Source organism: Sturnira hondurensis, unplaced genomic scaffold (assembly GCF_014824575.4).
Source record: "Sturnira hondurensis isolate 20B ecotype Veracruz unplaced genomic scaffold, ASM1482457v3 Scaffold0022908, whole genome shotgun sequence".
In the NCBI taxonomy this organism is placed as follows: Eukaryota; Metazoa; Chordata; class Mammalia; order Chiroptera; family Phyllostomidae; genus Sturnira; species Sturnira hondurensis.
The window spans coordinates 8,940,365-8,961,668 of record NW_028095539.1 but is presented as its reverse complement, the minus strand read 5'-3'; the positions used below and the strand labels follow the sequence as shown (position 1 = coordinate 8,961,668).

Below are 21,304 nucleotides of genomic sequence, written 5' to 3'. Positions count from 1 at the left end.
ACTCAGCCAGGGCCTAAGACTTAGGCACGTTTTAATTTATTTTTATGTTTTTTTAAGGCTTCACCCAAAGCTATGTTCACCGACTTCAGAGAGGAACATCGATCGGCTTCCTAGGCAAACCCAGCCCGATCAGCCTGCAACCCGGGCAAGCGTCCTGACCCAGGGATGGAACCCTCAGCCCCCTGATGCCCAGGTGACATGCCAACCGACCGAGCAACTGGTTGGGGGGAGGCTAGACAAGGTTTTCAAAGTTTTTGTTAAATCGCTTTATCTGCTGTGTTACTTGGTTTCAGGATTTTAGCTATGATTATAGTGATGGGGAAAACGCTCAACAAAGTTCAAGGATTTTCTAACTTTCATTGGACGTTTCTATGTCCCGGAGGAAGGGAGAACCTGGGGGTTGGAGAGCTGGATGGAATACTTTCAGCTTGGCGCTGGGACCTGGAGCGCACATTTTGGGGGTGGTGCTAAGCTGGAGGGGGAGGCGGGTCTGGTAAACTCTCTCAGTGGAGTTTGGGTTTGGACCGAGGACCCTGGGAAACCAGCTGAGTCTTAAACTGAGTGTGACAGATTCGAGCTGGGATTTTAGAAGTTCCGACTGTGCTTCGGAGGTTTGAACACGGCCAGCTGGGAGGCGGGAACCAGGGCAGATGGGCTGATGGAGATGCCCTTCTTCATCCCGACCTTCTTCTGTAGTCACTGTCTCTTGCTACAGGTGGGCAGGTGCACAGGCACACAGGCCTCTAGGGCGCAGAGCACCACCTCCAGGCGCTTTGGGGCTGGGCCCGGGTGAGACGACAGAGACTCCTTGGGGCTCCGGACCAGCTGCCAGGCTTCTGGTCTGTTTCTATGGTAACCACGCAGCTCACTTCCCCTGGCATTGCCATTTCAAATGCGCTGTCCTTTTGTTTGCACAGTATTCCATGTCATATTCGGTGTCCCCATTTCTACTTGGGAAATAAGAGACCGCGAGTGACTCTGCCCGCTGGCGAGGGCGGGGCATCGAGCTGGGGGAACTCAGCCACCTCTAAGACTCTAAGAGCCACGTGGGCAGCACAAGTGGCGCAGGACCAGGAGAATGCACAGGGCTCCTGGCCAGGACAGCGGCTCCAGGTTCTCGGTCCGCTCCTGAGCCCCCCTCCGTGGGCCTCCTTTTCACCTATGTAACCGCAGGTGACGATACCTGTCAGGGACATCACCTTGCACAGGGCAGAGCAGCCTTCATGCTTGATAGGCTCTCCTCACTGGGGGGCTCAGGAGAGAAGCGGGTGCGCCCTGCGGGAGAGCCAGTACTGAGGCGCAGAGCCGGTATCCGGAACCTTTCGGGGCTCGGGGTCTTCGCTTCCAAGTGGGAAGGTAAGGGTCCCGCGCACTCGTGGAGATACTTCGCGGAGACGGCGTCCAGGGCCGGGCTGCAGGCCCTGGACGCGTCAGCTACCGCTCCGAGCGCGAGCGCGCGTGCGCGCGCGCGAGGGAGAAGGGAGGGACGTGAGCTCAGAAGAAACGTTGGGGCCCCGCCAGCTCCTGCCTGGAGGGACCGCTGCGGGGCGAACTCAGGATGTGAGCACTCGAGGGGCACAGGAGCACTTTGCGGTAGTGTCTTTATATTTCAGTTTTTAGAAACTGCAGGGGAAGAACGGCCTGCATCAGCCACCTTTGGAATTAAGGCTTTTAAGCAGAAAGCTAATAGTATATTGTCCCTTTAAGGCGTTGGCCCCGTCCGAAGTATTTTGCCCCTTGCCGCTGCCCGTAGCGCCCCTCCGAGAGGCTGGCTTTGTGTTCTAGCCCCGCCCCGACGCCGCTCTGGCCCTCCGCGCACGCGCATTGCGGCTCCGCGCCGACTTGTCGAGCTCGGCCCGGCTCCCGCCCCGTTGGCGGCCAGCGCGACTCCCGGAGCGCTTGTTGCCGTCCGCCACGGCCCGGGAGGTAAGCGGGGGACGCGTAGCCCGCGAGCACGCGCGGGGGATCTACGTCGTTGCACCCCCAGACCATCGTTGCCGCACGTGTTCCGGCGGGCCTGGCCTCAGCCCGCCGGGGCCCTTCGGTGCAGATGTCCCGCGCGTCCACGCCGCCTCGCCTTCCGGGTACCCGCCTTGCGCCCCTCATCCCCTTATTGGAGTCTCGCCCCCGGAGGCTTTGTGCCCCATCCCTCCCCGGCCCTCACCTGTTCCCGGGGATCCCGGGCGTTCACCCGTGCGGTAGCTCCCCAACGGCCTAGTGACAAGCCCTCCACACGGGGGCTGCGACTTCTGTGGTCAGCCAGCATTTACCCTTCGCTCTACGGCGGCCCCAAAGAAAGCCCCCAGAGCCACCGACCCCCGCGGCTTGCCTGCGTGGGGCGCGCACATCCCGCCCGCCTTCGGCCCCGGCTCGCCCTGGAGCCTCGGCCAGCTTCTAGTCCGGTCTGCGAGGGTTTTTTTGGTGATGTGAAAAGACACCCGGGTCCGTTTCCCGGCGCTTGGACAGACCCGTTGGTCGACGCCGCCTCCCAGGTGGCCCGGACACAGCACGACCCAGGCGGGAGAGCGTGCTGCCCGGTGACGACCTGTCTTCCCGCACCGGTGGGCCTGGCCTCCGCCCTGGAGCTCAGCGGCCCACATTTCACGTGTATCTGGAACCGCCTGAGGTTTGGACGGCTGGGCCTTGGGCAGTTGGGTTCCCCTGGGTGAAAAGCCCGCAGGCAACAGGCGGGATCTCCGGGGGCTACCTCCGAGCAGTCTCCTCCCTCACCTTCTCAGACCTGCTTTCTAAGGAGCCTCCCAGTGGCCACAAAGCAATTGTTCCGCGGAACTACCGGGGCGTGTATGGAGAATGCAGGCTTCCCACCCATCCTTCCCTTAGGTAGACACGCTTGGGGCGCGGAAGCGACGCTCTCAGAAGTCTAGCTGACTTTTTGAGTGTGAACCGTCGCTCCCCAGGTGTGGGCGGCTTGGCGGGGCATCCTGCCGCCGCCTCACCTGAGAGCAGCCAGTTTGCTATGGTCCTGCCTCACCTCCTGGTGGGTCTCAATTTTTATGCTAAAACGATCTGTCTGGATCTCCCGAAGGGCTCTTTTCACCCCGGAGTGCAGCCTGCTGTGCTCCACAGTGTAGAGCCTTGTGTGGTCTGGCTGCTGCCTCTGCAGCTCTAGCCCTTAGCCACGCCCCCCACTTGTCCCGCCCCCGCCCCGTCCCCAAGGCCCTNCCCCCCCCCCCCCCCCCGTCCCCAAGGCCCTGGAGAGAAAGGCAGAGGCGCCTTTTTGAGCCACAGCCTCGTTCAAATGCTTGAGTGCATTCTCCCAGTCAGGGGGNCCAGGTGTGGGCGGCTTGGCGGGGCATCCTGCCGCCGCCTCACCTGAGAGCAGCCAGTTTGCTATGGTCCTGCCTCACCTCCTGGTGGGTCTCAATTTTTATGCTAAAACGATCTGTCTGGATCTCCCGAAGGGCTCTTTTCACCCCGGAGTGCAGCCTGCTGTGCTCCACAGTGTAGAGCCTTGTGTGGTCTGGCTGCTGCCTCTGCAGCCCTAGCCCTTAGCCACGCCCCCCACTTGTTCCGCCCCCGCCCCGTCCCCAAGGCCCTGGAGAGAAAGGCAGAGGCGCCTTTTTGAGCCACAGCCTCGTTCAAATGCTTGAGTGCATTCTCCCAGTCAGGTGGTCTCCCGGTCAGGTGGAGCGGCCTGCTCTCCTTCCCCCACTCCGGGCGGGGGCTCCATCCCTGCTGCGGGCAGTCAGCGCCCGCACAGCCGCGTTGCTTTGGGACTCCTCCCTTGCTTGAGTGGAGACCTCCACTGCTGGGGTGTGGCAGGGAGCCGGAGCAAACTTGTTTCCAGCCCCAGGCTACGATTTACACGATTTAGTGTGTAAACTCAACGGTGGTGCTTCCAGCTCCTGGGAGCTGGGTGGCCAGTAACATCTGCAGAGACAGCTTGGTTGCCTCCTCTGACTAGTGCTTCCCGAGTTTCCCAACCACCTGGGGCGCTTCTGGGCGGCCTCTGCAGGTGGAGGACGGGCGCCTTGCCCTGCAGCTGCCGGGCAGTTCTTACTGTCATGGCGTCCCCTCCTGCAGTGTGAGCCTCGCTTGCAGTGACCGGCCCACGCAGGCCCCCCCAGGCAGGCAGGGCTGGCTCTGGCCAGGGCTCACCAGCCGTGTCTCGAAGCCTTGGGAGCGGCCAGCCCCGTGGAAGCAGCTTTCAACCGCGCCCGGCACAGGGTGACGGTGACGGCAAGGAGGGTGCCCTGGAGCGCTTATGTTCTTGAGAGTGGCAGTTAGCCACGCTGCAGCACTTGCGAGGCAAACCCTCATCTGAGGGTTTGGATGCGCTCCCAGTCTTGTGTGCCCTGCATCTCAGGCTCCCACGGTTTGGCCTTCGAGTTTCCGGACAAGAAGCCTTTAATCGGTTTCCTAATGTATAAGGGCCCTCAGGGGAAGATGGCACCTGTCTGCCAGCGCCGCCTGTGGACACTTGGGCAGCGGAGTGGCCAGCACCCCTGCAGGCGGGTCTTTGTTGACAGTCACGGAAGAGGCTGGCCAGAGTGTCTAGTGGGACGTCTGGGAAGCATCAGCAAGGAGCATGGTCACAGTCAGGTTCCTCTGTTGGCAGCAGTGCACCTGAGCTCAGCACAGTGGCCAGACGGGTTTTATCCTTTTTCCTGCAAATTAATTTTTGAACTGTGGTTTGTTTGTGGGCCTCCCCCCCCCCCGCCCCGCCAGGTCCCGATTAGCAGACGCCCCACTGTGAGTCCTCTGTTGGGAGCTGCGCGCCTCTCTGCCTGGCCTCCCACCCTGCCTGGTGGGCCTCAGAGCCATGGCAACGGAGGAGAAGAAGCCGGAGACTGAGGCCGCCAGAGCCCAGCCCACCCCTTCGTCGTCGGCCACACAGAGCAAGGCGAGTCCCCAGGGGCACCAGGGAACTGGAGGGGTACCTGGGCTGCAGGGCTTCTGGGCGGTCTCAGGCCCATCAGCCTGCCCTCCCTCCTCGGTCAGAAGTTGCCAGTTTTATTCATCCGTGTGTCATGTCGAGGTTCCCAGCCCTGGCTCCTTGGTTCCCATGAGAAGACAGGGTCTTTTGTGAAGTGCGTCCCACCCCCAGCCACCCTGCCCCTGGCACACAGCTCTGATGCCAGGGCAGGTCTGCAGATTGCCCTGCAGACCACAGGCAGGCTAGAGGTTTGGGGGGGCAGTGGTCCCCACACTGAGGCGGGGGCTGCAGGGGGAGGAACGGCTCAGTTTAGATTTGTTCAGTTCGAGACGTGCTGCAGAGGGAGTTCAGGGAGGCACTTGGCACTGAATGGAGCCCAAACGTAGGTCGGAGTCAGAGGTTAAATTTTGGGAATTAAACCCAGTGGGCTAGAGTGGGTGGTGGTGGTCACATTTTGCTAACGAGTATTGTCTCTTCACCAGCCTACACCCGTGAAACCAAACTACGCTCTGAAGTTCACCCTGGCCGGCCACACAAAAGCTGTGTCCTCCGTGAAGTTCAGCCCCAATGGCGAGTGGCTGGCGAGTTCCTGTAGGTACCGGTGGGGCCTCAGCTGCCGGGAGGAGCCTGCTGCGGGGGGGCTTCCAATACCTCCCCCTCTGGGTCGATGCAGCCTGGTCTGCCTGTGAGCCTAGAGTTGGACTCTAGGGAGCCTTCTGTCAGGAAGGCCCCCGCTGTTGGCATGTGCCCCGTGCCACTGGGGGGTGGGGAGAGGGGAGGGCGCTGGCCCTCCCGCGTGGTTCAGGGCCCCTCCCATTGTTCTTGGGGCTACTGCAGGGAGGGCCAGGTGGTGGACCCTGGGTGACTGGGTAGCCGGGCCCTTTGCTGCTTCTCTCTTTCAGCTGCAGACAAACTCATTAAGGTCTGGGGCGCCTACGATGGGAAGTTTGAGAAAACCATATCTGGGCACAAACTGGTAGGTGTCTGCCCTGCGCCCCGGGGGTGACCGCTGGGCAGCCTGGCGCCCGCAGGCTGCCGAGTGAAGGTGTTGAGTTTCCCCTGAAATCCTTTCTGGGGGTTATCTGCCCTTCGTTTGTTTGCTTGTTGAAATACAAGGGGCAGTTTGTTTAGAAAGTCACACGGGTAGGAAGGCGAGCCAGCTGGGCTGCGCGGGTGGAAGAAGGGCCTGTGGGGCTTGAGGGCGAGGGCGAGCCTGGGCGGCCTGGCACGTCTCCGTGTGCGGTCAGCGGGGTTCTGCCATTGCACAGCAGGGGCTCTGCTTGTCTGTGTCTTGCTGGGGGTCAGGGTCTGGCCCCCCAGACCAGCCATGTTCCCTCTCACCCAGTTGGCGCCTCTGTGCCCCTTGCAGGGAATTTCGGATGTGGCCTGGTCCTCGGACTCCAACCTCCTGGTCTCCGCCTCAGACGACAAGACCCTGAAGATCTGGGACGTGAGCTCGGTGAGTGGCTTGGGCCCCGCCCCGGAGGCCGGCCTGCCTGCGGGTCTTGGCAGGGGCCGTGGGTGAGGTGCGGAGCGGCCGGCCTCCGGGCTGACCCCCGATGACGCCCATTCCAGGGAAAGTGCCTGAAGACCCTGAAGGGGCACAGCAACTATGTCTTTTGCTGCAACTTCAACCCGCAGTCCAACCTCATCGTCTCGGGCTCCGTGAGTCGCTTGCGTGCACCCAGGGGTGGGAAAGGGGCTGTCCCCAGGCCCCGCTGAGCTGCCGGGGCGGTGGCCTGTCTCTGTCCTGGGGGCGTGCCTGACCCCCTCTCGTCCTCAGTTTGATGAGAGCGTGCGGATATGGGACGTGAAGACCGGGAAGTGTCTCAAGACCCTGCCGGCGCACTCGGACCCTGTCTCAGCTGTGAGTCCCTCTCTCGGCACCGCCCAGTCCTGAGAGCCAGCCGGCAGTGCAGTGATGACCGGGGATGGGGCACTCGGGACCCTGGGTGACCTCACGGTCCCTTGGAAAGACTGGTGGTTGTGGGGGGAGTGTCCCCAAACTTGACCTTGAGCGGAGTAGTCAGCCCTGGAGGAGGAATCCCCTCCCGCCCCCGGCAGGGTGATGGGGTGGAGCGCAGGTCAGGTGGGGTCAGTCGCTGGGATCATCGGGCCTGTGAGCTCCTGCTGGGTGTGGTCCTGGCCCTGCCGTTTCGTGGGTGGTGGCAGCACATGCAGCGAGGTCACGGGGTCACCACACACGGCCGTCAGCTGCTTTGTGTGAAACCCAGCCAGAGTGCACCTTGGTCAGTGTGGAGCCTGACGGGGACATCGGCCCCGGACAGAATCACGAGCGAATGGAGGGCTTCTCGTCGCAGGCCAGCCAGCTCCCCACCCCATCGAGTCTTGTGGGTGTGGCTGTGAGCATCTGTGGCCTCGGAAAGCCTGTCTGCGGCTTAGTTGGCAGCCGAGTATCCCCCAGTGGCCCTGGCGGCATGGTGGTGGGTGCACGGCTCTCACCAGCCGTCACAGGCCACTGTGCAGGGAGGGGCCGGGAGCTGCAGCAGGAGTTGCAGGGGCCTTGTCTTGAGGAGTTCTCCTTCAGCCTCTGTTTCTTGCAAGAGGAACCGTCTTTGCTAGAAAGAAGGCCAGGCAGGAGCGGCGGGTCACCCGAAGCCCCCAGCCTGTGGCGGGGGAGCCGCAGAGGCGGGGGTCTGCCCCTCGCCCTGGGGCTGGGGCGGTGTTTGGCGGCCCGCCACTGCTGTCCGGTGGCAGCGAGGCCTCTGCAGCTGCCTGTCCACCTGCGGGCGTGTGGTCTGCGGCCCGGGCGCTGTGCACCTACTGTGGGGCTGGTGGAGTGGCCACTTCTCTGTGCCCCTGGCTTTCACAGAAGGAGCACAGTGGGCCCGCTTGTCCACACAGCTTTGCGACAAGCGTGCAGGCTCCTGACGGGCCCAGTGCAGGCTGGGCCTTGTCGTGGATTCGTGTTGGGCAGGACCCCGGGTCTGTGACCCAGCTCCCGCCCTCTGCCCAGCCAGGCCCCTCCTGCCCAGCCTCCTGCAGCTGTGGGTCTTCATCAGTTGCAGGTGACGCTTGGTGTCGTTTGTGCTGGTTTTGGGTGTGTGGTGCAGCGGCTGGACAGTGACGCGCCTACAGGTGTCCGCCGCTGCTCCGTGCCTGCCTGGGCTTGCGTGGCTGATAGTTGCAGTGCTTGTTTCCCACGCAAGCCTCTTGCCTGGCGTCCGTCCGCTTCACCCCACCCCTGCGCCGCAGCCAGGTCACCTCACCCTTCCCAGGGTTTCCTGCCTCGAACCCTTGCACGCGCCACGGTCCCTGGGGTCCCCTCCGTGGAGGGCTCTGAGTGACTGTCATCCAAGTTGACACTTGGCATCCCTGTGAGCACCTCCCTCACGGGCCCCTCTGTTTTCTTGTGGCACCCCAGTCCCGGCGGTCCTCCCGGGCGTCCCTGTCCGATGCCCGAGTGAGCCTCGGTGGGCGGAAGAGCTGTGCCGGCCGTGGTGGTGCTTGGCCTGGCAGGAATGAAACGCGGCGTTGGCGCGCAGGCTGGGGGCCTGTGCCTGCTGGTCTGGTGGGGCAGCCTCTGTGAGAGGGCCTGCCGCACGCAGGTCAGAGAAGCGGGTGGCTGTGGGTGGGTCGCTGTGGGTCAGAAGGAGATGCCTGGTAGCGGTACCAAAGGGCTGTGGCTGATGTGGCCCGTGGGAGGGGAGGACACTTAGGCCGCAGCTGGGTGGCTCTTGGAGCCAGGCTGCAGGCCCCCGGGCCACCTGCCACCTGTGGCCAACGAGCGCTGCATCCAGGGAGGGACGCCTGTGTGTGGGGGGCTGGCTTTTGGGTCCCGGGGTTTCGCCGAGTGTGGAAGCAGAAGCAGCACTCCGGGCAGGCCGCGCCGCCTATGGCCCGTCGGTGGGACTGCACCTGTTCCTGCCACAGCTGCCGGGAGACGTGAGACTGCCCTTGTGTGTGGGGCTCGTGGGTGTCACCGGCGGGCTGACTGGGCCCCGCACCCCTGGGGGCTCAGGTTCCCCTGAGGCTCCTCGATGCCTCGTGGGAGGGGTCCCCTGCCCCGGGGAGCAGGTGGTGTCGGAAAGGGGCCGCTGGTCGTGAAGGGCTCGTCCTGGGGAAGTTGGCCCAGACGCGAGTTAAAGAGGCAGAAGCCAGTGGTGAGCTCAGCCCGAATGCGGCAGTCCTCCCCCCCCACAAAGCCTCGGGGGGACAAAGGAAGAGGAGAGGCCTGTCGGAGGGAACCTGTGTGGGGTGGGCCTCTTGCCTCCCCTGCAGCGGGGCGGGCGGGGGGCGCCGTGGGGTCGCGCCGGTGCCAGGACTCGGGGCTCGAGCAGCCCGGGTCTCTCTGTCTCCTGCGAATCAGAAGGCCCCGTGGTCCGGGGTGGGGACTCGTGGCTCCCCGTGGTCGGCGGGCAGAGCTCCTGGGTGAAGGCCACCGCACCTGTGGGTTTTTCTCCGGGTTTTGTTGCTTTTGCAAAGGAAGGCGGGAACCTCGTTTCCGGCTCCTGGGGGTCGGGCGGCCATGGGTCCCAGCTGGTTCGACAGGACGAGATCTCACTGAGGGGTCGCTGCCCTGAGTGAGCACGTTCTCCTGGCTGCCTCAGGCTGCTCCTCCTGCTGTGTCTTGTCGTGTCGTCGGACCAGCTGTGTGGGGGCGCACTGGGAGAGTGACCGGGGTGACGGGGCGCTGGGGGGGGCTCCAGGGAGGGTGTGTGGGGCAGCTGGAAAGTGAGTCTCCCCCGCCAGGTGCACTTCAACCGCGACGGGTCCCTGATCGTGTCCAGCAGCTATGACGGGCTGTGGTGAGTGCTGTGGCCCGGCTCCAGCCTCGGCCACGGGGGTGGAGTGCTGTGGGGGCTGACAGCCTGCAGCCAGTGTGGCAGCAGGCGGGGGTCGGGAAGGGACTGAGTTCACTGAGGAGGAGTCGGCACTGCCCCACCTGGCGTCCCGCCGAGGGAGTGTCTGCCCTGGACAGGGGCGTCCAGACACGCCCCGCAGCAGACGGGGGTGCTGGAGGTGGAGGGACAGGGTCTCGGGCAGAAGGTCCCGCTCAGCCTCCGCCGAGCTGGTGGAGCTCAGGGTGTGAACCCTGCTGCGGGGCTCAGAGGCGGGAGGGTGAGCGTGCAGACGGACTCAGTGGAGTCCATGGGGCTGTGTGGGCCAGGCACGGGGCTGGGTTTGGAGGGGCAGTCCCGTCAGGGACACCTGTTAAGGCACCTGGGCCCTGGTGGACCGGGTGTCCGCTGGTGGCTGAACTGGTGGCACACCCTCAGGGCAGGTGGCGGCAGGTTCAGGTCAAAGATCCTCTAACCCTCCTCCGTCTCCGGGGTCACCGTGGGCCTGGCCAGGACGGGCAGGTGGGAGGCAAGAGCGGCTCCACCACAGGTGGCTTGTGGACACGGCGCCCTGACTTGGGAGAGGTGCTGGGCGAGCGGTGGGGCCCGGCGGTGGGCACGCCAGGTGGGGAAGCACATGGCTGGGGACTGTCCACGTGCTGCTGGCTGTAACCGGCTGTAACCGGCTTCTGGACTGTTTCTTGTTTCCTCTCTGCAGCCGGATCTGGGACACCGCCTCTGGGCAGTGCCTGAAGACGCTGATCGGTGAGGCTGCCGGGCTGGGTTCTCTGGGGTCCCTGCAGGCGAGCTGGGGGTGGGGGTGCCTCGGCTCCAGCAGTGCTTCCCGCCCTCGCCCTCCTGTGGTTTCCGGGAGCCCTTCTCTGTCCCGCTCCATCACCCAGGCTGGGGACGCCTCCTCCCGACGTGAGGTTGGGGCTGTCCCAGAGCCGGAAGTGCCCACTCCCCTTCGGGTGGTCCTTGGAGTGCCTACCCCTCAGCTGTGTCCCGCAGAGCCCCCCGGTCGGCAGCGAGGGTGTGGGCGACCAGGGCGGGGTCTCCAGAGGAATTTGGGGGTCTTCACTGACACAGGAAGACGCCTGAGGCCTTTCCCGTGTCCTGTAGTCTCAGCCCAGCGGGGGCTGTGTGGGTTTCTTGTTGCGGGTTGATCCTGTGCTGTCCCGAAGCCCTGCCCCCTTATTGCCCCAGCTGGAAGAGAGGAGGTGTGGCACCCCGCCCCCCCCGCCCCCCGCAGGGTCCTGAGCTGAGACGGGTGCTTCCCTTCCTGCTCGGGGCCGAGGCCCAGGGCCCCTGCGTCAGCCACTCTGTCCCCATGCAGATGATGACAACCCCCCTGTGTCCTTCGTGAAGTTCTCTCCCAACGGCAAGTACATCCTGGCTGCGACCTTGGACAAGTACGTGTCCTGCCTCCCCCGCCTGCCGGGAGCGGGTCCCTGCCTGCAGCCATCTGCTGGGGTGGGCTGCGGGTCTCGGCCCTAAGCCTCCGCAGCCCCTGCGCCCGGGGGTCAGATTCCCCGCCCCCGTGGGTCTTTCCACCCCCTCTGTGGGTGGTCCTTTGTTGCCAGCTTCCCTGTGCACACAGTGGGGAGCCCTTGGTGAGGCCTGGCCCAGACCCCGGGCTTGTTTCCACCCCTGCGCCCTGTGTGGGGTGCCTCTCTGCCCCGGAGCGAGGGGGAGCGTGGTGCTCAGGTCTGTTCTGGGCGTCTCTGGAACCAGGTCTCCCCACGTCCTTGTCTAGCAGCAACAAGACGCCCACTGAGTGGTGGAGGGGACAACGCAGCAGCCTGTCCTTGACCTGTAAATGCTTGGAGTCCTCGCACTGTGCCCGGGGGTGTCCTTAGGTCCCAGGACCCGCACCGTGCTGGGCCCCTGCACATGGAAGGGGGTGGGGGGTTCCAGCCCACCCTTGTTTCAAACTTGGGAGCAGCAGGAGGGGGTGCAGTGCCAGCAGGCAGCCTCCAGAGAGACCCTGGAGGTGTGTGTCTGACCCCCCCCTCTGCCTTCCAGCACGCTGAAGCTCTGGGACTACAGCAAAGGGAAGGTGAGCGGCTGGGAGACCCGGGCTGGGCCTGGGCTCTGGGTGGCGTGGGTCCCGGGAGTGGCCTTTGATGATGGCAGAGCTGAACCAGGCCCCAGGGAGAGGGGACACGGAGGCCGTCCCCTGGTGTGGGCTCAGTGCAGGTTTCTCAAAGACGTGGTGTTCGCCGATGGCCAGTGGGCAGGCTGGGGCTGGACCACGGTGGGGTTTGTGCTGTGGCCTCGGGGTGCATTTCAGGTCCCGCTGGGGCGGCCTTCCCGGGCCTGCACGCTGGTCTCGGGGAGCCGTGCGGAAGGTGGGCAGCTGTGGCTCTGAGCGGGGCCGCGGCCCTTGTCTTCCCAGTGCCTGAAGACATACACCGGGCACAAGAACGAGAAGTACTGCATCTTCGCCAACTTCTCGGTCACCGGCGGCAAGGTGAGGCTCTGGGTGCCCTGTGCCTGGGGTCTGGTGGGCCTTTCTCCGTTGACCAGACGAGGGCACACAGCCCAGGTGGTGACCCGCCCAGAGTGGGGCTGCTCTCACTTGCCTGCCCCTTACCTGCCGTGCTGGCTCCCGGAGGCAAGGGCTCCATGTCCTGGTGACAGTGGATGCTCGGCCGGCGGGGGCAGGGAGCTACGGGTGGGTCAGAGTCCTGAGTCTCGGGGGCCACTCCGAGCCTGGCCCCAGGCCCCGCCCACCTCGCTGCCCTGGTGTGTGACGGGGAGACAGCGACCTTCGGGAGACAGCGACCTTCGGGAGACAGCGACCTTCGTCTTAGGGAGTGGCAGTTTAAGAGAACATTGTACTGGGGGGTGGAGAAGCCCTGACGCCTGTTCTGTGCGGTGGCTCTAGGAGCACCCAGGGGCCTGCGATGCCGTTCGGGACACGTCCGTGAGGTCGCGTCGTGATGGCTGTCACGTCGGCACGCGTTTAAAAAGTCATCAAAATTGGTGCTTTTTTGTGGGGTCATTTTAATATTGAAGATGGAAGAAAATACCCCACAACTTTAGTGTATTCTTTATTATTTTGAGAAAGGTAAAAACACAACTGAAACGCACAAAAGGACCTGGGCCGTGGGCATCAGAGCGGTTTGACACTTCGGCCAGATAACTCTGTGTGGGGCTGTCTTGTGCCCTGGAGGGCGTTCGCAGCACCGTTGGCCTCTCCCCACTAGGAGCCGATCACGGGAGATGCCGACATGCTCAAAACATCCTTTCGATAGTTACTGGTGAAGATGAAAAATGTCTCACTTTACAGAAAAGACCTGATGGGCTTTCTGGCCGCCCCAGTGCATCCCAGGCCCCTGCCGCATGCTGGCCGGGGGGCGGGGGGGCCAGGGCACAGAGCTGGCCTGGCTGGGGCAGCTGTCCTCCAGGACGCAGTGGCTGGGCTCCCCCCAATGCGACAGAAGGTGCGGTCTCGCCTCACCCCCTGTGCTCGTTCCCCAGTGGATCGTGTCGGGCTCGGAGGACAACCTGGTGTACATCTGGAACCTGCAGACGAAGGAGATTGTGCAGAAGCTGCAGGGCCACACAGGTGAGCTCGCCCGGGGCCTCGGGCCGCTGGCCGGCTGTGGACGAGACAGGGCGCTGGCGTTCAGTGCCCGATTCCCTCTTTCCTTGGTCCTCTGCTGGCCTGGGGACACCACCCGTCTGGAGGGGACTGGCCAGGGCCAGGCAACCTCAGCCTCGACGTCTCTGGCTGCCTGAGCTCTGAGGGGCTGCCCCTGCCGGCTCCTCAGCACCTGGGGTCTCCTCCTGTCTGTGCTCAGCACTTGGGGGGCCTGTCCGCTCTGGTGCCCTCCCCCGCCTTCCCTCCTGCTCCTCCTGCAGCCAGCAGACAGCAGCGTGTTGAGTGCACCCCCAGAACACAGCGCTCCATGGGGCTTCATCCTGGAGTGAGGGGGCCACCGACGCTGGCCTGTGCCCAGCCCAGGGCTCTGTCCTCCTCGAGGACAGCCTGGGAGGAAGCTTGGCCCCTGGGGCCAGCGCCATCCCCTGTAGGCACACCGGCCCCCAGAGGCCACTGTTGCACGTAGCCTTCCAGCCTGGACCAGGGCTCAGTGTCACAGGGGCCTGCCGTCTGCCCCCCACCCATCCCCTCCCTGTCCTGTCTGTCCGTCCATCCCTCCCTCCGTCCCCGACCCCCAATTCCTTCCTCTGTGACCAGCTGTCAACAGTGTATGGCCATGTGTACCAGTGGTCAGCCCTGGGCGGGCAGTGGCCAGGGGTGGGGCAGTGGCTCCCGTGCCTGGAGGCAGCTGTGGTGACTGTCCTTGGCTTTCAGATGTCGTGATCTCAACGGCCTGCCACCCGACGGAGAACATCATTGCCTCGGCCGCCCTGGAGAATGACAAGACCATCAAACTCTGGAAGAGCGACTGCTAGGCCTCCCCCCCCCCACCCCGGCCACCAGGGGGCCACCAGGAGGCTGCCGTTTGGCCAGGAGTGGGCGTCTCGGGGCTCCTGGGTCCTGGCAGGGCCTCTGGGAGGGGCCCGGACTTGAGTTGCCTCTGAAGACGCTGGACGCTGGGTCGAGGGGAAGTGTTACCATCAGAAGGTTCTGGAAGGAGACTTTTCCTGCCAGTTCCTCTCACACTGTCTGGGGCAGAGTTTCTAGTCTGCGTTGTGTTCAAACAGTCCACAAAAATTTAATTTTTTATTACAGAGGGTGAGGTGAAGTTCAGTTTATCAAGTTGTGTGTTTTCCAGTAAATGTTCTGTGCTGTTCTTGATGTCTCGTTGCCCAGTGCAAGCACTGTGCCCAGTTGCCGCCCGGCGCTCTGGCCCAGCCTCCGCAGCCCCGCTCTGTGCAGGGGACGCTATCATGACCAGCCCCTGCCCCCCCCCCCCCGCCACTTCCTGCCGCAGCGGTCCCTGTGGGAGGCTGTGCCTGCAAGACCCCTCTGTGGTCAGGGCCCCTGTCCCCGTGCCCGTGGCCCTCCGTGGCCCCTGCATGGGTCCCTGGTGCTCACACAGCGCACAGCACTCCAGCGGAGGAGGCTGTGCTGGGCGTGGCTGCTGAGTTACCGGGTGGGCTCGTCTCCACTGCTTCTGCGAGGCTGTCCCCCGGTTGGTAGGCGGTGGGAGGACTCAGTCAAGGACAGGTTCCTCCAGTGGCACGTCGTTCTGTCCTTGTCCCCAGGAGCTTGGAGCTGCCGGGGACACGCTCTTAGGGGCGTCGTTGCTGCAGTGGGCCAGGAGCCCTGCAATGCCCTACTGAGCAGTGCAGACGGCTCTCTGCCTGCTGGGGTGCCAGGGGCCTGGCCGCTTGTTCCAGGCTTGGGCTCCGGTCTGTGGGGTGCGGATGGGTGGCCGGCCTATTGCTGGCTGAGGCCCAGCAGGCTTCTTGGGGTCCTCGGCAGCCAGCTCTTCACAGGTTGCTGGTGTCCCTCTCCTGCCCATCCCTCCCCGGGTAACTGTGTGTCCACAGTGGTGGGCAAGGGGCAGGGACCGAAAACTGCTGCCAGTCCACGGGACCCCTGCGTGGAGCGAGGTCCTTCCTGGGGTGTGAACCCAGTTTGCCAGCCCCGAGACCTCTGGGGGAAGCGCAGGGGAGGCGTAGTCCCGCCTGGGGCAACAGGCTTGGTGGCGTTCCTCTCCCTTTCTAAGGCCCACGTCCCGGTTCTGGGTTCTGGATGATGCCGAGCGGTGGACAAGCCCGGGGCCCTCGGGCAGGCAGGCGGGTGAGGACGCGGGGCCACCCTCAGGCTTCTGGGGCAGCTCCGTGGCCACTGTTGCACGGCGAGCGTGGCGGCTCTAAAGGCCTCTGGGAACGGGCTGCCTGTGGTCCCCGTCTTCTGGAGGTGGGAGCCCTCGGGGCTGCCTGTCGGTGGGGGGGGGCGGGGACGCCTGCGTGGCGTGGGTCAGTCACTCAGGCTGGGACCTGCTCTTGTAGCATGTTCTGATAGGAAAAGCGAAGGTCCTGTTTTGACGTCCAGCGGGGTGGCTCTGCCGAGGGACACCCACCCCTTGGTTCTGTGGGTGCCGGTGTTGGTTGGCCGGGCGGTGGCGGAGGTGTGTGCGGAGCACTGTACCCTTGAATATAGTGTATTTTTTCTACATTGGAATTCTCTGTTGTAGATTTATGTAAAAATACATTCTTTTTGAAAATAAAGATTTTCATGTCTTTTATTTTTGCCCACTAAGAACTTTTTTATCGTAACGTGTAGCTGTTACCTCGGGGAGGACTCAGCATGCGCCTTCCCCGCAGCAAGGTGCTCTGCGGAAGGTGCTGTTTGGTTTGGTTTCGTTTTAAAATTTAAACAGCCTTGAGTGTTGTGGATGATACACATTTGTGTGAATTATCAACAGTATGAAAGACAGGCAAACACAAGAAGCTACCCAGGTCCCTACAACCATGTTGGGGGCCGTCTAGACCTCAGGAGGCAAACAGGAGGCCCGCACGTGTGCCCTGGCCGGCCCCCTTGTTGCTGCCTGACTGCGGCCTCGGCAGCACCCAGCCCTCGCTTAACTGGTAAAGAGTTAGCTATGTTCACAGTTACATTGGGCCCTTTGAAGGCAACCACTGGGCTGATGTGGCCCCCGGCGAAAATGAGTTTGACACCCCCGATCTAGTATATTCACTAAAACCAAAACTTGATTACAGAACATTTCAAAGATAAAGTGGAGAAATTCTCATGCCCCAGGCATGGTTTCTGTGCCCCTTCCCTGTTACTTAGAATAAAATCCCACTCTACTTGTCAATGTAAGAGACATTGAAACCTGTAAGGGTTTCTTTACGAGTTTATTTGAGCCAAACAGACAATTGCCAAGAAGCAAAATCCCAGCGGACTGAGAAGACGCTCCGGAAAATGGCCGTTTTGCAGCTTATTTTATACATGAGTCTCAAGGGGGAAACCTGAGGGACTCCGTGAAATGCTTGGGTGGCAGATGAGGGCACAGGGAGGGAGCCTCCGAAGCAGGGTCGGGGAGAACCTGGGATCGGACAGAAAGGAGGTGGTGGTCGCGAGCTGGTTTGACTGCGAAGGACGAAGGACTTGCGGTCTCTGGAGGTGGCTGCGCTGTGCGGGGCGCACAGGGAAGGAAGCGGCGCCGACGACCCAGAGGCCTGTGGCTGCGGATGCAGAGAGCTCCTCGGGCTTCGCGTGGGCGCGCGTTTTGTCCGCACGTTATTCGAGCAGTGAACACACAGCACCTGTGAAAGACGCTTCTTCAAGAGCATCGTGCCCACCATACTACAGTCACACCCAAAATATCCTTTAACGAAGTATCTGATATCCAGATTTCCCCAGTTGTCTTCATAGCTTGAAAAAAGTATGTATACTCGTGTATTCAATGTCCCCGAGCACAGGGCTGGTGGGACCTGCGCTGGGTGGGTGTCCAGGTCCCGGTCTCCGCCCCCCGGGTCTGCGCCTGGGGCTGCACCTGCGGCCCGGCTCCCGGTTCTGCCAGAAGCTCGAGGGTGGTGCTGGGCGCTTTTCCCGGCAGCGGCAGCCGCCGTCGGGCGGGTCAGATGTACCTTCAGCTTCGAGGTCCTAAAGCGAGCGCTACGTTCGGACCGCAGCACCGTGAGCTCGGGACACCGGGGAACCGCCCTGCCCGCCCTCGGGGCCGCCTTTGGGGGGGTTCCGAGTGGGGGTGCAGATCCCTCCCCGCTCTTTGGCCTGGGGACGAGAGTGCCCACCTCCAGGCGGCTTCGGGTGCCGTAGGGACGCGGGCCGGCACGCGCACGCCGTGCCCGGCGGGGCCCTCGCAGAGGGCGCGGGCAGGAGTGGGGAGGGGGCGCAGAACCCGTGGGAAGGTAGAATCCAGGCCCGGCCGCTGAGAGGCGCGGGAGCCCAGCGTGGCCACCAGCAGCTCAGCGGAGGAGTCCAAGGCACGCGACCCGGGACCGGGGACCCCTCCCGGGCATCGGGGCCTGGCCCGCTCGCGGGAAAAAACAGTGGTTAGATGCCACGAAGTAGGTGGCAATGCCTTAACCGTATGCGTGTTGTTAGGCCCAAGGGCCTCTTCCATCCTTGTCAAGGGGAGTGCTAACCTTCTCTCCTTTCATACAACACGGCCTTCTCTTCGCGAGCCGGCTATTTAAAGCTCTATTTCTGCGTCACTTCACGATTACGGCGACTTCACATGCGTGTCTGGAACACACAAAGAAAAGTGTTCAGAACCTTTGGGAACCTTCACAGCTACCCTAAAACACCTGTATTTTGATTTAGGCGGGGAGAAACCCTCTATTTTCCGTGCTCTAATATATTCATAAATCCGACCAATCACAGGCTGAGAAGAGCACCCGGAAGCGCTCAGCGGCCTTCGGCATGCTCGATTCCCCCGGAAACAAAACAGCGATATGCCTCACCGAAAGTCAGGAAATGGCTCGGATCTTTCTGCGGAAATGAACGTCGTTTGTAGCGAATCAGAGGACGAGGAAAGAGGATCGGCTCCTCGGGCTTCCGGACGCGGCTCTGCGCTTGGAACTGTGGGTGCTAGGAGCGCTGGGACACGTCGACGTCCCCCGCCTTGGCCCCTGTGCCCGTGCCCCCCGCCCCCGCCCGGTCTCTGCGCATGCCCGGCCCTGTCTCCGGACCGCACGTTCGAGTCCCGACGAGGCCCCACTCTTCGCGGACTGGTCTCCGCCTCTCCCGTCCTCCTTTCCTCGGGGTTGTGAGGTTTAAACCCGAGGCTTCGACTGCTGGCCGCCCCCGAGGTGCGGGCGGTGGAAACCCGAGGGACTCAGGTCGCTGCGGCTCCCGCCTGCCTTCACGCGCGCCGCGGCCCAGCTCTTGGCGGCGAAGCGGGTCCTCCCCACAGCGGCGGGCGCGAGTCCCTGGGCGGACCCGGGGGTGCGTGCGGGCCTGGGCGCCCCTCGGATAAACCACGCGGGCTGCGGGGACTGGTGTTTGTGAGCCGGGCGTGCGCGGGGGCGTGCACGTGTGTGCGAGGGGGCGAGCCTGTGGATGCAAGTACGGTTGCGCACGTGCGGACGCGCCCACGAGTGCGGAGTCCGCGGTGTCGGTGCACGCCTGCGTGTCCGCGCACGCTCACGCCCTCCACGCCCGCGTGCACAGACACACCGAAGGGCCGGGGACCGAAGGGGTGGCGGGCGGGCTGGGGCGCCGCTGCCTGTAGGGGGCAACCCTCGCCTGCAGCCGGCCCTCTGCTACGAAGTGTCGGGTAAGCCTGTTCGCTCCAGGTCGGCAGCTCCTCGGGGTCGTAGGGAAGGTCGCTACCCACCTTTGACAAGCGCGCGTGGAGAGAAGAGCGAGGGGTGTGGCCAGGGGGCAGGCGGGCGTCCAGAGGCGTGAGGGACAGGGGCGGGCAGTGGCGACAGCTGGCAGTGTGTGGGCCACCTGGCCTGGGCGAGTCCTTTCTGCCCTGCGTTTCCACTCCTCGCCACAGCGTGAGCCCTGGGTGCCACCGAGGGGAGGTGTGGAGCAGTGTTGAGGCTGGGCCACCTCCCAGCGCAGCGCTGCACGCGGGAGTCCTTAGCACCCGCCGTGTGCCGAGGCCCGGGTGGCCCTGCGCAAGTGTGCTGTAGTTCACTCCCACATCCCAGAAGAAGGTGCCAGCAGCACCCCCATTTATAGCCAAAGGGGTTGGGTAGCTAGTGCGAAGTTACACCTCCCGTGGCACAACAAATGGGCCCAGCCTGGCGGTGGGTGAGGTAGGGGGTTCTGCACTGTCTCTCTGCCACTTGAGCCGGACTCGGGTGCTCACAGCTGGGTCCCTGTTCTCCACCAGCCGGCCCCCTGCCTCCGGCCTCCTGGGCCCCTCGGGTCTGGTCACACGGGGCTGCGTGTGAGGTGGTGGGGTCCGAGGGATGTCTCCTGCCCACTGCCAGGTTATGTGGGGCCTTCCCCTTCCCTTTGGTTGGCAACTCGTGGTCCCCATGGGCTTGGAAAGAAGGGGCAGCTGGCTCTTCAGGAACCCCAGGCCAGACCTCTCAAGCTTGGGGATGAAGAGGAACTGCCTGGGGTTAAAATGCTGGTTCCAGGCTCCCACCAGCCTGACCTGGGGCCTGGAACAAGGCCCAGGAGTCTGCATTCACGAGCCCCGTTTGCGCCCCCGGCCTCGTCTTGGCAGCCCTGCTTTTGCTCTGGGGACTCAGCAATGATGACATAGGACATGGGAAGCATTTGTGGAGTGAGGCAAACAGCAGTGTCGCAAGGGAAGGTGGCAGAGGGTCAGCACTGGGAGGACCTGGTGGGAAGGATTGAGAGGCCAGCTGCCACTCTCTGTGGCCTGGGTGCTGCACTGACCTGGGTTCATGGGCTGCATTTACTGAGGGTGCCCCCCCGCCTGCCTACAAGCTATGTCAGTCTGTGGTTACCACCAGGGAGACCCTGACCGTCAGCCCCATCTGGCGCGTTCCCACCTCCATCCTGGGTGGCCCTGGGCCAGCGGACTGTCTGCCGAGCTCCTGGTGTCTTGGGCAGGAGGCCAGTCACCTGCAGGGACTTCACCAGGACAGGAATGCGCGGATGGATGGACGCTGAGTATCCTTCCCTGGGGTCTGTCTCCAGAGGTTCCTGCATGAAATTGGGCTACACCCAGAGGAAGTTCCAGAAGTAAGAGAAGGGGCAATCATTTTGCACAGGCAGAAACAGGAGGGGAGGACTGGCCCACAGGCAGCCAGCGAGTTGTTGAGAAGTGTTTGGGGTGAGGGCCCAGCCCCCCACTCCCAGAGGTGGAAATGGAGTTGGTGGGGTTCCCGTGCAGCCCTGGTGAAGCGTCTTTCCCCTCGAGTGTCCTGGTAGAGCTGCCCGACGAGATACCAGGCCCCCGTTTCCCTGGAATCTCTGATTGCCCTTACTATTTTGTGGAAATGTATTCACCGTTAACCTGAAATTCAAATTGAACTGAATGTCCTGGGTAATAATTAGCTCAATTCAGCAACCTTGGCCACGGGAGGGTCCCTGTCACTTTCCCAAAGTGGTCCCTGGAGGTGCTCTGCAGAAGAAACGGAGATGCTTGTTTGGGAAGTTCTGGATTAAAACCGCGACTCTTCCCCTGGCCCCACCCCTGCTCCTTGTGAGAATGAGCCCTGGGGGCAAGTGCAGGGTAGGGTCTCTCGGCCACTGGCCTGCTGGGATGAGGTCTGCGATCTCGAAAGGAAGAGCCTGCAGGAGGGAAGAAAGGGTCCAGGGCTGAGAGAGAGGAGGAGGAAGGTCAAAGACAGGTAGGAAAGCAGCCGGCAGGCAGTCCTCTCGCTGGGCACTCCCTGGCCACAGCCTCTGGGTTTGCAGGCCCAGAGCCCCATCTCGGCGGACCCGCCCGGTTAGCATGCGAGGAGCACAGCCCTGCCCACCAGAGCTGAAAGCCTGTGTCCTGGTCAGTGTCATCACTTGAGAGGGCTTTCTAGACCCTGATGAAGGTACTGCACTCGCCAGGGCTGGGCCACAGGAAGTCTGAGTCCTTGGGTTTCAGCCACGTGGATGGGCCAGGTCGGCCTCTCCACACCGTGGCGTTCTCGCAACCGCGAGGAAGGGCCAAGAGGAGCGGGAGTGGTGGCGGGGTTACGGCTGAACCCTGGCTGCTCCGGGAGCTCCGCCTGCTGTGCCTGTGGCTGTGCGGGGTGGGGTGGAGGTGGCAGTGGGGGCCTGGCCCCC

General features: G+C 63.4%; 1 protein-coding gene, 1 long non-coding RNA gene and 1 other non-coding gene across 4 annotated transcripts; 1 reads left to right on the top strand and 2 right to left on the bottom strand.

Moving 5' to 3' along the window:
* Positions 1-948: 948 nt before the first annotated feature.
* Positions 949-14,465, top strand: WDR5 (WD repeat domain 5). 2 transcript variants are annotated; one of them, XM_037036532.1, is made up of 14 exons: positions 949-1,356; positions 4,690-4,864; positions 5,380-5,488; positions 5,800-5,873; positions 6,267-6,356; positions 6,473-6,562; positions 6,681-6,764; positions 9,611-9,666; positions 10,418-10,464; positions 11,036-11,111; positions 11,725-11,758; positions 12,098-12,172; positions 13,186-13,273; positions 14,024-14,465. In XM_037036532.1, the coding sequence occupies exons 2-14, from the start codon at positions 4,784-4,786 to the stop codon at positions 14,122-14,124; spliced, it is 1,005 nt and encodes a 334-aa protein (XP_036892427.1). In that variant the 5' UTR covers positions 949-1,356; positions 4,690-4,783; the 3' UTR covers positions 14,125-14,465. The 2 variants fall into 2 exon arrangements, with proteins under 2 accessions (XP_036892427.1, XP_036892426.1); XM_037036531.1 differs by lacking the exon at positions 949-1,356 and adding an exon at positions 1,809-1,926.
* A 2,474-nt stretch (positions 14,466-16,939) lies between these two features.
* On the bottom strand, positions 16,940-18,327 carry LOC118980209 (uncharacterized). Its single transcript, XR_005065066.1, has 2 exons — positions 18,055-18,327; positions 16,940-17,836 (listed from the first exon to the last, which is right to left on the bottom strand). It is a non-coding gene; the product is annotated as an uncharacterized LOC118980209 (long non-coding RNA).
* Positions 17,633-17,758, bottom strand: LOC118980414 (U6atac minor spliceosomal RNA). Its single transcript, XR_005065102.1, has one exon. It is a non-coding gene; the product is annotated as a U6atac minor spliceosomal RNA (small nuclear RNA).
* Positions 18,328-21,304: the final 2,977 nt, after the last annotated feature.

Coding starts and splice junctions, on each gene's coding strand:
- WDR5 (XM_037036532.1), top strand. CDS start 4,784: ATGGCAACGGAGGAGAAGAAGCCGGAGACTGAGGCCGCCAGAGCCCAG. Junction 6,765..9,610: donor ACTCGGACCCTGTCTCAGCT/GTGAGTCCCTCT, acceptor CTCCCCCGCCAG/GTGCACTTCAACCGCGACGG. Junction 13,274..14,023: donor GAAGCTGCAGGGCCACACAG/GTGAGCTCGCCC, acceptor CTTGGCTTTCAG/ATGTCGTGATCTCAACGGCC.